Raw genomic sequence first — 16,414 nt, forward strand, 5'->3', positions numbered from 1 at the left:
AAAGACAGGAATTAAAAAAAAAAAAAAAAAAGACACATACTTAGACCGCTTATTTTAGAAGCTTAAGGATTGGGCTTTTCAAACATGTGTGAGGAAATTAAGCATCCCCAAGGAGAGTCAATGAGAACTGGGTGCCTTTTGAAAAACCCCACCCCAAATGGGGAAGTAAGTGCTCAGTGTTAGGCAAAATTTTAATCTCAGTCTAACTCTGGCCACTCTCCAGAACGGCTGATAAAAATCAGGCTTTATTTCTCCCTGCAGCTGGAAGATGGTGATCAGAACGACTGGGTTCTTAGGGTCTGCTCTCTCGTAGTCTTTGGTGGAAATTGTACAAAAACGTTTTCTGAGCTAGTCACACATTTCAGCCCCGCTGGCTCTGGAGGAGAGACCAGGGAGGAGTAAGCGAGTTTGCACCTTAATTGTTATATTTATCAACTGGATCAAGAGGGGTGGAGAAGGTCTCCGAGGGAGCTTTCCTGACCTCCTCGGAGGATCTCAGCACATCGCAGCAGACGGGCCAGGCCCTTCTGCCCAACCGGTCTGCGCCGCCTCCGGGCCTCTGAAAAAAAAACGGCTCAGCGGTTTCATTTCACATCTGGATACACAAACACCGTCAACAGAACAGCAAGAAGAAGAAAAAAAAAAGCAACGAGCGTTGCGACGTGTGAGGTGGTTTTGTTTTAGTAGAAAAAGAACAAGCCTTTGGTTTAAACCTCAAGGGAGCAGTTTGCTGGGCTGCTATTGAGTGATTATTTTTATGCATCGTGGGCCTTGGTATGAAGTGGGGTTCCCGCCCCTCGCGCCCCCAAGCGATGGTCACCGGAGCACAGTCAGGCACTGGGTTCCCTTGTCCCGCCCGTGACTCATCTATTTCTGATGGGCTGGGTTACCCAACGCAGAGCAGCGGGCCAATCAACACCAGGACCTACTGCCCAATCTATGTGGGAAAGGGACTGCACACCCTCCCACCCCTTTTGTGCACAGTGGCCCGGTGTCACTCTCACCCCCTCCCATCAGTACCATTAGGGTCCCAGCTGGAGGGGGGGGGGAGAGAAGGTTTGTTTTTGCTATAAAAATAAAATAATCGGGGCTGCAGCCTGCCTCTCTGCCTGCTCCCTGGAGCGGGTGAAAGCTTGGCCGTTGGCGACCAAGCTCCCTCAGTGCATCCCTCTCGCTCTGTCCGTGGACTGGACTGTTTTCAAGTGCCCCCAAGGCTCATGGCTCCTTCTAGGACTGTAACGTTTTCCATTACCATGAATTCCTTTACTCTGGTCAACAGCAGCAGACCCCACAGTCTCACCTATGCTGCTGGCTTTGCAAATCCCAGAAGCCAGCAATCACCTTCCCCCCTTTCTTGGGTGTTTCCCTACAATAATCAACCTAGATCTCAGTTGCCTCACATTTCAGGCTACCAGTCGTAGCAGCCTGTGGGGGAGAGCCAACTTTCAACAGAAGTCACTTTTCTGATGCAAATCCCCCCGCCCCCATTGAAAACATCTCTCTAAGGCAGTGGTGGGCAAATTCCGGTCGACGGGCTGGATCTGGGCTGCAGGGTTAGTCCGTGGCAGTCCCCCACCTCCATATTTACCCGAGCCTCTGCAGGTATCGGAGGATCGCAGCTCTGGTTGGCTGCGAATCGCCGTTCCCGGCCAACGCGAGTGGCGGGAAGAGGCATCCCAGTCCGTGGACGGATACTGCTGCTCCAATACCTGCTGAGGCGCAGGTAAACATAGCGGCGGTGGCCCGCCAGGGACTAACTCTGCGGGCTGCGGTTTTTGTATGGCCTACCCCTGCTCTAAAGACACAATCTGCTTACACGCGAGTGCTAGAGACAGTTTCCACATCTCTGCTGTGCCACGCAGCCTCACAGCTACCTGTGAGCCAACACAACCCCACAACAAGCTTTCGCATTGGAAGTGCAGCTCTTTAGGGCTCACACGATTGACCCAACTCCTCGGTGCAAACAGGAGCCAGACGTGCTCACTGGGAAGCTACAGAATCAGACGGCCCGAGTGCCCGGCCGTGATCCCTGGGAAAGCTGGCGAAGAGGAGGAAATTCTTCAACTACGCGGCACAGAACGAAACGGCGGGATTAGATTTCTAGGGGCTGACCTGGTTCCTTCCTTCCCTGGATGCCGTCTCCAGCCTTTCCACACCACCAGATCACCAGGCAACAAGACCAAAGACCTCCGGGGATCAGCCCGAGTCGCCAGCAGACATGGTCACCATCATGCCTGCTAAAGGAAGCCAAGTGCTTTGGGCAGGGAGCAGACACCAGTGGCAGGCGCCTAATCCAGGGCTGTTTCTTACTCACACTTGAAGAGCAGACCGAGGGGTGACACAGGGGGAGCCAATTCAGCCAGCGTTCTTCCCCTCAGCTCTCAGAGAGGTACGGGCTTGGGGGGAAGGGGGGAAACGAAGCTGTCACTTCAGGATGCTTGCTGGCCTCCTGGCTGAAACGCCTTCGCCTCGTCACGGGCACAGCAGGATCCCACCCGGACCCCCCCAAGCCTTTACCCTCCCACCTCTGATCCGAGGCAGCGTGTACTGAAAAGCCACGAGACTCGGAGCCCTGACGTGTCTGTGCAGGGCCACCTGCCTTTGACAGGCGGTGCTGCGGCAGCTTCAGCCCCATGCTGCTTTGTGCGTGCTGCCCATCCTCTCGCCCTACAGGAGGTTTCATCACAGAGCTGTCAACCAGCCACTTCCCCGGCGGGGACAGAGTTCCCGGGGCGGGAGGCACTATTCTATGTTCCAGGCAGGCCACAGAGATCCCCATTAAAGCTTGGGGGATATTCACCTTAAGGACACCCACTGTGGCTAGCTCATGGCCTTCCTGGCCAGGGGAGTTCTTTACTTTAGCACCTAATTTGACCCGATGGCAGCTTGACAGGCGGTTTAGGATTGAAACCGGCGAGAGTCCGCAGGAAGGGGCGGGGCGAGAGGCTTAAACCGTCAGACGCGTGTTCATGCGTGTGCGTGTCATGTCGCACGCTCACGTGTCTGCGTGTGCTGCCGACGTGTGCTTGAGGCTTCCGCTCCTCTCAGCAGAGAGAGAAATAGATCAAGTCTCTGACAAAAATTCAAAGAGCTTTGGGAGAGAGTTACAATGAAATAAAAAAAGCTTAATAAATAACTAAGGGACCACTGGGAGGGAGAAGCACAAAGAATGTAAAAAAATCCATTAACCATATTTAAATAACTCCGTTTATAAAAAGGCAAATCGTTAAGCGCTCCCCTCGTGATTTTTTTTTTCATTATTGATTTTTTTTTTAAATATTTTGTAGCCAAAGTCAGTGCAAAGGAGTATAAAAGAAAACCAAGTCCATGCCCAGAGGGAGGGGCAGAGCTAGAGGCAGTGGGAGGAGATCGGGGCAAGGGGGCAGGTTGGAGTTAGCCTACTTTGTGCTCTCCCCGCACTATATGGGAGGAGAATTCGTACCGATCCTGGCTGTGGTAGCCACAGATGTTGCACTCGAAAGGGTCTCTGAAGCCGTGGCAGCCCATGTGGATGGTGAACATCACGTGGTCCAGGAAGAGTATCCGGCAGTGCTCACACTTGAAGGCTTTCATCTGCTCCCCTTCCTCGTTCACCACGCGCAGGACATCTTTGGCTGAGCTGGGCGTTGCTCGGGCAGCCGGGGTGCCCTCCTGCAGTTTGGGGTCCTCTTTGGCGTAGGCTGGGCTCTGCCGGCTGCTGGTGCAGTTTCCCACCGGCAGCTGCGAGGTCCTCTCTTCGTGGTTGCTTTCAGTGTCTGTGGAATCCTGGCAGCCGTTGCTGGGCGACATGCCCGGGTCGCGCCCCCGGTACACGATCTGCGCCCCCTCGGGAATGTCCTCGTGGCCTTCCGCAGCATCTCGGCTCCCCGGGATTTCCAGCCGGCCCGGGATGGGCTGGATCTGGGTGTAGACGGAGCTGATCACAGGCGTGATCTCCGAGATGCAGTTTGTGGAGGGGAGCCGGAGGGGGCGCAGGTGCTCCGCCCCCACAAACGACAGCGAGCTGCCATAGCTGGGGTCCATGGGGTGGTGGGCAGCCACCAGCTCCACGTCCTTCTCGAAGCTGGAGTTCACATCGAAGGGGAGGTCGGAGAGGTTGAAGCGCATCTGCTTCTCCCCTGGGAGCAAGGAGCAAGGGGTCAGGCCCCCAGGGCAAGCCCCACCCGCACTGCAGTGGCCCTGCGCCTAGGGACCGGCTCCACTCTGCCCAGCTCAGCCTACGATCCCTCCCCCGGTGCAACCCACACAGGCCTAGGCCCCATTGCTCAGCTCCGCTGGTCTGCCGGGATCGGGACCAACCCTGACACTGGGAGTGCTGTGTGTCTGGGGAAGGGGGACTCAGCAGGGGGCGCCCTACCCTTTTACAGCAGGCTGGGGGCACACGTTGACCATGATGTCCCAACACGGCCTGATGCTGGTGGGCAGCACACAGGCCCCCAGGTCAGCCCTCGGAATGACATCCCCTCATCCACGCCCCTGCTGCTTCCTTCTGAACACCACTGTGGTCCCAGTGTGGAAAAGGTGCCACCGTCTCCCTCCCCAGAGGTGGCTGCATTTTGGGGGGGAGGTGGCGGATCTCGGTGGGATGACAGGTGCTGGGTAAGGTCAGTGGTGTTAGGATGGCCAGGGCCGTAGCCCATTCAGAGGGGTGGTCACTTCCTACACGAAGGGCCAAAGAATTGGTGCCAACTCCACCCTCACCTGTCCCTCTGCTCTTTCCGGGAAGCATGGGGGAGCCCCTTACCCACAAATTTCTGAGGTGTGGAGCGTTTCCGTTTGGTGAGGCTGTTCGCCAGCCGGTCGATAAACGTCGGCCGATCGGACGAGGGGTGAAGCAGAGAATCCGGCACCATCTCCAGGTCTCGCATCTCATCGCCTGCCAAGCCAAGGGAAAGCCGCTCAGTCAGGACCCAACGGGGGAGGGGCAAACAGGGAATCGCTCTCAGGTGAGGAGGGGGGACCCCTCTTGTTCTCCCCAGTGGTGTGTCCCGCCAAAGGAGAAATTCCCCTGGCTATTGGCTCTGCAGCTGCTCTGCTCCGCGGGGAAGTCGACATTCTCCCAAGCAGAGCTTTCTGGACTAGGGGCCAGAGACCCGCTACTGCCAACCGAGCCTCCACGGACGGCGCTGAGGTAACACGGCATTGAACCCTCGTAGACGGAGCGCTGCAGGGGAAGGACGGGCCTGGGGTGCTTCTCAAGTGGCCTTCCCCCCTACTCCCAGCGCGGCACCTGATTCACACTTGGCACTGTGTTGAATCTGGCTTGCAAAGGCCTCCGCAGAGCCCTTCCCTTCCTGTGGCTGCGAAGCACCAAGTACGTTTCTGGCAGCCTAGAAACAACAATGATGGTGCGGAAAATTCGAACTCGAGGCTGACAGAAGTTCAGACAAACTGGCCTGTTTGCTACCGTCCCGTGCGGCGTCAGATCTGCCATCTGGCCAGGGGACTATCCTGCCCTGGCTGGGGAGAGCCCAGGAGCAGGTCCTGGGGATCTGCCAAAAGGGAACTTGACGGAAAGCCGCCTGCGCGACTAAAGCACCCTAGCGCTCCGCTTCGACGGCCCGTCAGCCAGGTTGGGCTTCGCGCGCAGGCTGGGACTGTGCCAGCATTAGGGCTGCTTTCTTTTCTTTGAGCCAAGGTGCGGAGGTTGTACTAGCCAGCTCAGTTTCGGTTCCACCGAGCTGACAGAGGCACGCCCACGCCACCAGTGCCTGGGCAGGCTGGCATCCTGGGGACTGGCGTGTGAAGGAGAGCGCTCCGGAGGGGCCGTCCGGGGAGCTAAAGGAGCTGGGCCCCCTGCTTGAGGCTGTGAGGTTGCAGAGCACAGCTGGTCTGGGACTGATCCATTTGGGGATGTTTGTTTGCAAGCCCCCGGCTTTGCACGGCTCAACCCTTCGCTTACCAAGTAACAGAAAGTAAGAACAGCCAGGCTGGGTCAGACCAAAAGCCCATCTAGCCCCGTATTCTGGGGGTCCAACGGTGGCCAGTGCCAGGCACTTGGATGTAAGCCAAGTTCCATTCGCTAGCCTCCCCCGTTCCGGGAGTCCCCATTTCACAGCTCGGGAAAAGAAAGGGGAAGGGACGTGTCCCGATTCTCAAGTCGGCGGTGAGCTGGGCACAGACCCCGCATCCACACGCCCAGTCTCCTACTCTGACCACTAGCCCACATGCCTTCCACAGCCAGGAAGAGACGTCCCCAGTCTTGACTCTCCCTCCTGCTCGAGCCACTAGCTGTCCCTGCCATGGCCGAGTACTGACCTGGCTGGCTGGCCAGCGATGGGGGCTCAGTGTTGAGACTCTGCAGGTAGTTGTGGCAGCGCTCCTTGTGCTCCTCCAGCGTGCTCTGCTGCTTGTAGCTCCGGCCGCAGTAGTTGCATTTGTAGGGCTTGCCGACTGTGGGGGAGGAGACTGGAAAAAATGAAAACACAGATCCTGGCCATCAAAACAGATACTACCCGGAAGCCGTCATGGCGACATGCAGGCCAGCCACGTGCGTTGCAGCAGCTGGGGCGGGTGAAGGGCGGAACGTGTCTGGGATGGAATCGGACAGGCCCACGGAGCAGGCGGAAACCGACGTGCCGTGGTGAATCAATGCAGCATGGCTGACCTAGGCTGCAGACTGGACAAACCCTTCTCGCAAACTCCAAAGGGGCCCTTCAGGCAGCTCTCCGCCTCTGCACGTTAGATCCGTAAGAGCTTTTCTAAAACACTGTCACTCGTCTGTACAGTGCGCCATTTCCAGGGCTGGCGGTAGAACCCAGCAGCCACCCCGCCCCAACCATGTGCAATCATATCAGCCCACCACAGTGTTACTAAATATATTCGAGTGACTTCAGTCTGAGTGGATCCCACTCCCCCTTGCTGAAGGGCTCCCTCCTCCCAAGCAGTCTTCGCACAACGAGGTGTCAGATGTGTCTGGGGAGGCGGGGGGAAGATCTGAGCATCTGGAAGGCGGATTTAAGACACAAGCCTCCGAGCCGTCCTTTACCAGCACGATCTCTGTGGCGTGTCCCTTCTAGGTGCCCAGCCGCCCTGTCCTTCGGCTCTGGTGTAAATGCAGCTGGCTTGCAGCGTTGGACCCCGGAACCCAGGGCAGTACTTACAAGTGCTGCCCCAGCCCTGCTGGAAATCCCCAATGCTTTGTCCCATGTCCGCACACGCCTGCTGGGCCTGGGCAGCTCTCCACAGAAGAGTCAGCTGTTTGCAACTGACTGCGGTGGAGAGCCGGTAGGTTCTGAAAGCACTGAGTACGATAAGTGCTTAGGGATGGGGACGGGGCAACACTCGCATCTCTGCCGATTTTCCCGCCGATGGCTCTCAGGTTCGGCTGCTCTGTCCTGCTCGGTTAGGGTCAATAGACCCAGCAGAGCCACTAAACATTATGGGGCCACACTAGCCGATCACCGGACAGGTCGCACTGATGACTCAGTTTGGAATTTTTCATCAGCTGAACACCCTCCAGAGGTAGATGGATTTACAGATATAACCGGTACACCCCTGCAGGGGCAAACAGCCGTCCTAGGTACCTGTACACCCCTGCATGGGCAAACAGCTGTCCTAGATACTGTTACACCCCCGCAGGGGCAAACAGCCATCCTAGGTATCTTTATACCCCTAGGTACCGTTACACCCCTACAGGGGCAAACAGCCATCCTAGGTACTGTTATACCTCTAGGTACCGTTACAACCCTGCATGGGCAAACAGTCATCCTAGGTACCATTACACCTCTGCAGGGGCAAACAGCCATCCTAGGTACCATTACATCTCTAGGTACCGTTACACCCCTGAATGGGCAAACAGCCATCCTAGGTACCTGTACACCCCTGCATGGGCAAACAGCTGTCCTAGATACTGTTACACCCCCGCAGGGGCAAACAGCCATCCTAGGTATCTTTATACCCCTAGGTACCGTTACACCCCTACAGGGGCAAACAGCCATCCTAGGTACTGTTATACCTCTAGGTACCGTTACAACCCTGCATGGGCAAACAGCCATCCTAGGTACCATTACACCTCTGCAGGGGCAAACAGCCGTCCTAGGTTTGCCAAACCCTGAGCGTCCGTTGCCGTCTGTACTGAGGACAGGGCAGTGCTTTTGCATTATTTTATGACAACGTGCTGCATTTTGATGAATCCTGGGCACCTCAGACCAGCCATAAACAGAGCTGCACTGTGCGAGGCATTGTACAAACAGAGCAGAGGACAGGAAAACTTGGTCTTCACAAACAAGGCCCAGGGGGATATAGACACAAGCAGAGCAATCAATGTGACAGCAGCAAACGTCCACTGGGGGAGGGGATGTTTGACAGGCAGGGATACGCTCAGTGGAAGGAAAGGTGAAGGGAGAAGGGGGCAGACTGCGGAGGAAGGAGAAGGACACGGGGGGGGGGGCAGATGTGGAGCTGAGGCGGATGCGAATCCTGCAGTTAGATGTAATGCGCCTTTTGCGACTCATTCGCTCTTAGCAGCGACACTCAAAACCTTTGATCCCCCCACGTGCGGGACAAGGGCTGAGAGATCACATGTGTTTGCTCTCAGAGGAAGCCGGACGCGGCCCAGACCCTGCGCTGCTGCGGTAGGGACGACAGAGGCTATTTATTATGCCCATCCCGAGGGTGATTTTGGCCACTGATTGCCCTGGTAGGAGCTGCTCTGCCCTGGCAAAGAGCTGGACCCTCCAGGCTTTCTGACAAAGATGTTCTAGGGAGCTTGGAACTTCCCTAAACCCTTTGACACTTGTTCTAGGTAAGGGGTAGCCATCCCAACGCTCCACACGCCGGACGAGGCCTGTGCTCTGGAGCAGCGGGGGGACTGTTCGCTGCTGGGTGGCATGGTACGTTGGAACCAGCGCCCACCAAGCATGGTGGCGACAAGCCGCCTCCCCGTGTCACAGCTGAAGACCCTGAGGTTATGCAGCAAGTCAGCAGCGAAGTGAGGACAGAACGCGGGAGAACGTTGCCAAATGCTCGGCCAGAAAGGGAAGCAAGATGGGGGGGAGCAAACAGTGCACAGCTATCGAACTAGAAGACCCCACGATCTACAAAGGTGACGGTGAACCAGGGGAAAGTGTGAGGTCTAATGCACACAAAGAGGGCCTGCGAGCCAGGATTCCTGGGTTCCCTTTTAGGCAAGGGCCACAGTCTCATTCTGCTTTGCAGTCTACCTCTCGGAAGCGGTGCAGCATGCACAGGGGCGGGAGAGGGAAAGCGTCCCTTTGCTAAGCCAGCTCCCAATTCCGGCCCCGTCTGCGAGACGCTAGAGCCCTGCCAGCGTTCTCCGAACCGCCCATAGGAAGTGCCTGCGTGGAACGAAACTGCCGCTCATCAGATACGGTAGCGTCTGCGTCACAAATGCACCATCTTGGGGTCGGAGGCTCTGGCGGAGTTTTTCCTCGCTGAAACCACCATGGCTCAGAGCTGCCCAACCCAAGCTTTTTGAGTCACATTACAAAAAAAATGGTTATTTGTTTTGCTCCGTGTGGTTTAACCTTTAACTACTCTGATTTTTCAAGAAAAAAAAAAAAAAAAGTAGTTTGCCCCTCATCTGCTCACGTAGCTGGAACTTTAGCATTTCAAGTTTTGCACTCTCATAAAAATAATGCATCATCACTTCCTATGTATAGAACGCCTTTCATTGGAAGGCCTCAAGGTGCTTCGCACACCTTGGGTCAGCCTCAAGTTTCTGGGACCTGGGAAACTGACACACGGAGCTAGCAAAGGAGGTCAGCGCATCAATGGAAGGACTGGCGATTGCTAGTCCTCTGCTACACCCCTCCAAGTCTCAAGGCAACAGGAGAAGAACCTAGAGTCATGCTACCCAGTTCTCCAACAGGAAAAAGATCCTAAGAGAATACATCCTAGGGTTCCTCATTTCGCTCTGAGTGGGAACACTGTATAAGAACATAACATAAGAACGGCCGTACTGGGTCAGACCAAAGGTCCATCTAGCCCAGTATCCTGTCTGCCGACAGTGGCCAGCACCAGGTGCCCCAGAGAGGGTGGACCGAAGACAATGATCAAGCAATTTGTCTCCTGCCATCCTTCTCCAGCCTCTGACAAACAGAGGCCAAGGACACCATTTTATCCCCTGGCTAATAGCCTTTTATGGACCTAACCTCCATGAATTTATCCAGCTTCTCTTTAAACTCTATTCTAGTCCTAGCCTTCACATCCTCCTCTGGCAAGGAGTTCCACAGGTTGACAACACGCTGTGTGAAGAAGAACTTCCTTTTATTAGTTTTAAACCTGCTACCCATTAATTTCATTTGGTGTCCTCTAGTTCTTCTATTATGGGAACTAATAAATAACTTTTCTTTATCAGCCCTCTCCACACCACTCATGATTTTATAGACCTCTATCATATCCCCCCTCTTGCCTTGGGGGTAAGGGTGGCAACTAACTGACCTGCAAGTGCAGTATCTATAGCGGGGCTCACAAGCCAGAAGAAATACACCTATATAGTCTTAGCTGCTAGAACCACATCCTTGTTCTGCATTCGGTACATTTAAATTCTAGCCAGAGAGCTGAAATCATCTTTGGTCCTTTCCCATTCTTTATGAAATGCTCCACATTACTGCTGTGGCCCCAGGTCGTGGGTTACCGGTCAAATCTCTCACACTGTTGCACCTTAGTTCCAAGATGCCAAGGATTTTACATCCCTATCTTGAATGATCTAAACATCAAAAAGGAGTCCTACAGAAAGTGGAAACTAGGTCAAATGACAAAGGATGAATATAAACAAGTAACACAAGTACACAGGGGCAAAATTAGAAAGGTGAAGGCACAAAACAAGCTCAAACTAGCTAGAGGCATAAAGGGTAACAAGAAAATATACTATAAAAATATATTAGAAGCAAGAGGAAGCCCAAGGACAGGACAGGAGCATTACTCAACGATGAGGGAGAAACAATAACAGAAAACGTGGAAATGGCAGAGATGCTTTATGACTTCTTAGTTTCAGTTTTCACCAAGAAGGTTGGTAGTGATTGGGCGCCCAACATGGTGAATGCCAGTGAAAATGGGGTAGGTTCAGAAGCTAAAATGGGAAAAGAAGAAGTTAAAAATTACTTAGACAAGTTAGATGCCTTCAAGTCACCAGGGCCTGATGAAATACAACCTAGAATATTCAAGAAGCTGACAGGAAATCTGAGCCATTAGCTATCTGAAAACTCATGGAATACGAGATTCCAGAAGACTGAAAAAGGGCAAATAACGTGTCCACCTATAAAAACGAAAATAAGAACAACTCGGGAATTACAGACTAGTCAGTTTATCTTCTGCGCCAGGAAAGATAATGGAGCAAATAATTAAGGAATCCATCTGCAAACATCGAAAAGATAATAAAGTTATAAGTAACAGTCAGCATGAATTTGTAAAGACCAAATCATGTCATACCAAGCCGATAGCTTTCTTTGATAGGAAAACAAGCCTTGTAGATAAGGGGGAAGTGGCAGATGTGTGGCCCAACCCCAACCCCCCATTCACTCTTTGCTCTGCACCTTATCTCCCAGGCAGACCCCTCACCTCCAGCCCACTCCTGCACCCACCTTCCCACCCAAATCCCAACCCCACACCCACATGACCTCTATGAGGAGAGGCTGAGGGAGTTAGGTCTGTTAAGTCTTCAGAAGAGAAGAGTGAGGGGGGATTTAAGAGCAGCCTTCAACTTCCTGATGGGAGGTTCCAAAGAGGATGGAGTGAGGCTGTTCATAGTAGTGACAGATGGCAGAACAAGGAGCAATGGTCTCAAGTTGCAGTGGGAGAGGTCCAGGTTGGATATTAGGAAAAACTATTTCACTAGGAGAGTGGTGAAGCGCTGGGATGGGTTCCCTAGGGAAGTAGTGGAGTCTCCATCCCTAGAGTGTTTAAGTCTCGGCTTGACAAAGTCCTGGCTGGGTTGATTTAGTTGGGATTGGTCCTGCTTAGGGCTCTGAGGTCTCTTCCACTCTATGGCTCTATGATTCTAAGCCTGCTTCCCAGCAACCCTCTCCCACGCACTGAACTTCTCATTTCTGGCCCCACCCCAGAGCATAGTGGGGCCTCCAAATCCTACTAGCCCAGGCTCCCCTTGACACTGGTGTGTGAGGGGATTGTGGGGAGCGTTTTCTTCTCACTGAGGTGGCCTTCAGTTAAGATTTTTTCTTCTTCTCACCTTTGTGTGGCCCACAACTGATTTTTCTTAGAGTCAGCAGCTCCTGATCCAAAAAAGGTTCCCCACCGCTGAACTGCAGAAATGGTCTGAGGTAAACGGGATGGAATTCCATAAGGACAAACACAAAGCATTCCACTGAGGAAAGGACATTCAGTTACATACATACAATATGAGAAGTGACCGTCTAGGAAGGAGCGCTACAGAAAGGGATCTAGGGGTTATAGTGGACCACAGACTCAATATGAGTCAACTGTGACTATGCTGCAAAAAAAAAAAATCAAACATTCTGGGATGCATTAATAGGAGTGTTGTGAGCAAGGTGTGAGAAAAAGTTCTTCCTCTCTAGGCTGTGTTGATGAACACTTAGCTGGAGTACTGTATCCAGTCCTGGGCGTTACATTTCAAGAAAGATGAGGGACAAACTGGAGAAGGTCCAGAGAAGAGCAAAAAAAACTATTAAAAGCCTAGAAAACATGACCTAGATTGAAAAAACTGGGATTATTTAGACTAGAAAAGAGAAGATAGAGGGGACATGATAACAGCTTTCAAGTAACTGTCTTTTAGATACGAGGAGGAGGAAGAAAAATTATTGACTAACTCCTGATGATAGGACAAAGGAGCAATGGGCTTAGGAAGGAAAAATCAAATGCACGAGCCATAAACTGGGGAATAACTTTGTAGGTGGTTGGACTGCTGAAAAGCTTCAGGGGGTTCTAGTGAATCACAAGCTGAATAGGAGTCAAGAAGGTGATGGACAGGCAAAAGAGGCCGACAGTATTCTGGGGTGTTTAGACAGGAGTGTTGTAGATACACCACAGGAGTGAATTGTCCTACTCTGCCCAGCCCTGGGGAAGCCCCGGCTGGATACTGAATCCAGTTCTGGGCACGGCATTTTCGGAAAGACGTAAACAAACCAGAAAGAGTCGAGAGGAAAAGCAAAATGACTCTCAGGTTTGAAAACCGGAGGAAAGGTGACAGGTTTAGTCTGAGGAAAAGACAAATGGAGGGGAGGGGGGCTGAGAACAGGCTCCAATATGTGACAGGCTGTGACAGAGGATGGTGACCAGTGCACGCCCACCGGAGGTAGGACAAGGAATGGGCTTAATCTGCAGCAAGGTTTGATATTAGGAAACCCTTCGGAATAGGTTTCCATTGTTGGGAGCTTTTAAAAGCAAGCTGGACAAACCCGACAGGGTGGGAGCCGGCTTCCCTGGTCCTGCTGCAGCACAGGGGCTGGATTTGCTGACCCTGCGAGGGCCCTGCACTTCTAGGACTGTGCGAGTCACAGGCAGGACATGTCTGGCTTTGGACTGCAACACAGAGAAGTTCTGGGCTCTTGGGACGATCAAACCACAGTCAGGCTCTTGGAACCAACAAGTCTGTTCGTTTCCACAGGAAAGTACCTTGTTACAAATCACTTTGGAGGAACTGGTGGCAGCTGTAAACCCTTTCTCCTCCCTCCCCAGCTAAGCAGCATTATTGTCATACAGCAACTGAAAATCTGTTTAACCAGCCCCGAGGGAGACGGGCTAATGTAGTCTGCAACCGCAGACAGGCGGCTTTGTGTTAGAAATATGAATTTATTTCCCAAATCTTTAGCTATTTAGATGCTAAAAGTTCCATTCCCTCTCATTAGTCTAGCTCTCTCTGCTCTTATGTAAACAGCTCCCTAAATGGCTTGGCTTGGCTTGTTTTGTTTTTAATCTGCATTTATTTTGGCATCAGGAAAATCTTTTGAAAACCAGGCTGGGGTCCTGAGCTGGTTTTTCTAGGCCAGAGTTTTGAGGATCCAGGATGGAAAACCCCCTGTTCACCCTCTCTATTGACTTGGCCTCTAGTGGAGGCTCCTCTGGACAGACAGCTCCCAGCTACTCACAACACGCATGATCCAGACCTGCTCCCATTTGCAAAGGACTCTGGGTTTCTACCATCATTGCCTGTAACACTGGGACAGGTCTGAGCACAAACCTGTTATTTCCTCTTACACACCCGTGCTAACACACCTCTGCTGTGCCCAGTAGTGGTTTGTGACAAAGAGGCAGGATGGTGTAATGGTTATAGAAGTGGATTTCTGTTTACTATTCCCAGGCCTTCAATTCATTGGCTTTGTGACAAGTCGCTTCATATCTCTTCCTCAGTTTACCCATATGAAAAACAGGTGCACTACCACTTACTAATTATGTCACCTGACCAAACGCTCTTTTGGCCAGGAACAGTGTCTGGTTCACTTGTCTGTAAAGCACACGCTGCTGGAGCCAAGCAAACGCTGGGTAATGATTTCCAGGAAGCAAGGGGGTTCTTTTGACTATCCAGTCTCAAACTCCCCAGGAAGGAAAAAAGTTTCTTCAGAAAAAGGCTCTTCAGTAAACTGGGGGAAGCTCACATGGGAACTTAAGCTGCCAGTTCATTTATTTACTGGGCTGTGAGAAGCAGCCGACGCTAAAACAGAAGGCAGTCTCTGGGATGGAAGTCTCATCACAGCTGTCCCACCTGTGGGATGTGGCTTCTGATCTATTTCAAAGCACCGCGGCACCTTTGATCTGACGTAAAACCTCACTGTTTTGGGCAGCTTTATTTTCAAAGATGACAGCAAGAGCATGCCCAAGGGGGACGGCATGAAACGCACATGCCTCTGGGTAAAGGGGGTGGGCAAGAAACCCAAGCCCCAGCCCCTGGTTTCTTCCAGCAAGGCAAGGCAAGGCAGCCACCTTTCTGTGGCTGAGAAATCCACACACAGGTGAAACTTCTTAATAAGCAGCTGTTATCGGGATTAACGTTGTTTGATATTCTAAACGAGATCAGGGCCTGTCCAATCTCCATGCCTGATACAAGAAGAACTAAGGCCTTCTCGTCCTTCGAGACAGGGGAACAATAGCACCGTCCTTTGACCGCACCCAGCTGGCAGGGTTTTCACCTCTGCAGACCTGGGTTTGGATCCCGAGGGACTCTGCTATTGCCAATCTGAGTTGGAAAGCGCATGGGTAGCAGGACAGAGCCCGACAGTTGATGGATTGCTGCAGTGGAGACGTGCCTAGCCACCCTTCCAGACCAGACCTGCTGATCTGTCCCGCATATAACTGGGCGTTTGGTACGTCTTTGCTCGGAAGGCAAGGCCTAGAACAGGGAGGCTGCCAGGCTACCGCTAGGGTGAATGGCTCCTTTTCTCAAGCCCCACGTTCATAGGAAGGTGACGAGACAACAGCCTTGCTGACTCTGAGCTTTGCATTGTGAACTCCACGCCGTGTCAACTGCAGGATCCCTAGCCAATGGCCCAATTCCAGGCCACCTGCTCCAGAGGGAACTGACAAAGGCTGATATTTTCACCTTTACGTACACCCAGCTTCAGAGTCGAGGCTCCCAAAATGGGACTGAGTGACAATACATAGACCAACCCACAGGACTCCTTGCCTCTACGTATCACTAAGGCCAAGAGCATAGAGAACTAAAACAAAGAAAAACATATAGATAATGAGACCTTCCAGGTTCAACAAAGAAAATAAGACAAAGAAGGACTCATGCTCCAGGGCATGTACCAGGCACCTGCCATCGGGGTCAGGCAGTAACTTCCTTTAAGGACAAATTATTCTTAAGTGTCCTCTAGGTGTCCTTGCACCTTTCTCCTGGGGACTGGACATTGGTTTAAACAAGTGACCACAGGTCTTCCTCTGCCCCATTTCTGTGCCAAATATCTGCACTTACTGCTCCATTCTGAGGCCATTCATTAGCAGCCATGCCTCTGCTATTATTTTTAAAATCCCATTTAGTCACACTTCCCGTCTGGAAACAAACCACGCCAGACAAGATGGAACGCAGCTAGTGCTCAGTGCGGTGGCTAGCTAACGGTCTGCTCCCTAACAGATCAGAGCTGGCTGAGCTAAACTCGCTGTCACCATGAACAACCAGAAGAAGCTGGAGGTGGAAGGAAAGGCAACAGCTGATGTTGATTGCTGTAGACTGAAGGCCTCTTTGGGATGACTGAAGGCCTGGAGGCAAAACAGGCCACAGCTCAGCCAGCCTGAACAGCAAAGCCCTGGCAATGCACAGCGGTGTCTGTGCAGAGGAGAGAGCCGTTGCTGTTACCTCGTTTTTCTCAACCTCCAAATGAACCTGGATAAAACAGATCAGCTCCTTGCTCCCTCTGGAGTGAGTCTCATTAAGCTTTCTGCTCCTAGCCATTGCCTATTTTATGTATTTATTGATTGATTGGCGGGGACAGTCTGGGGGAATGATCTTGTTACTGGCTCCCTGCAGCACAAAGCCATG

General features: G+C 52.6%; 1 protein-coding gene across 10 annotated transcripts in view; it reads right to left on the bottom strand.

Moving 5' to 3' along the window:
• Positions 1–3,193: 3,193 nt before the first annotated feature.
• IKZF4 (IKAROS family zinc finger 4) overlaps positions 3,194–16,414 on the bottom strand; it is a 48,319-nt gene continuing 35,098 nt past the window's right edge. For 9 of the 10 annotated variants that reach the window (XM_075901922.1, XM_075901921.1, XM_075901928.1 and 6 more), the window contains 3 exons: positions 6,259–6,408; positions 4,745–4,876; positions 3,194–4,118 (listed from right to left, as the gene is read on the bottom strand). In XM_075901922.1, the coding sequence (XP_075758037.1) occupies positions 3,394–4,118; positions 4,745–4,876; positions 6,259–6,408 (1,007 nt within the window). In that variant the 3' untranslated portion in view covers positions 3,194–3,393. The remainder of the gene's footprint in view (positions 4,119–4,744; positions 4,877–6,258; positions 6,409–16,414) is intronic. The other variant, XM_075901920.1, reaches the window with a different exon arrangement.

The sequence above is a fragment of the Pelodiscus sinensis genome, chromosome 19 (assembly GCF_049634645.1).
Source record: "Pelodiscus sinensis isolate JC-2024 chromosome 19, ASM4963464v1, whole genome shotgun sequence".
Lineage (NCBI taxonomy): Eukaryota > Metazoa > Chordata > Testudines > Trionychidae > Pelodiscus > Pelodiscus sinensis.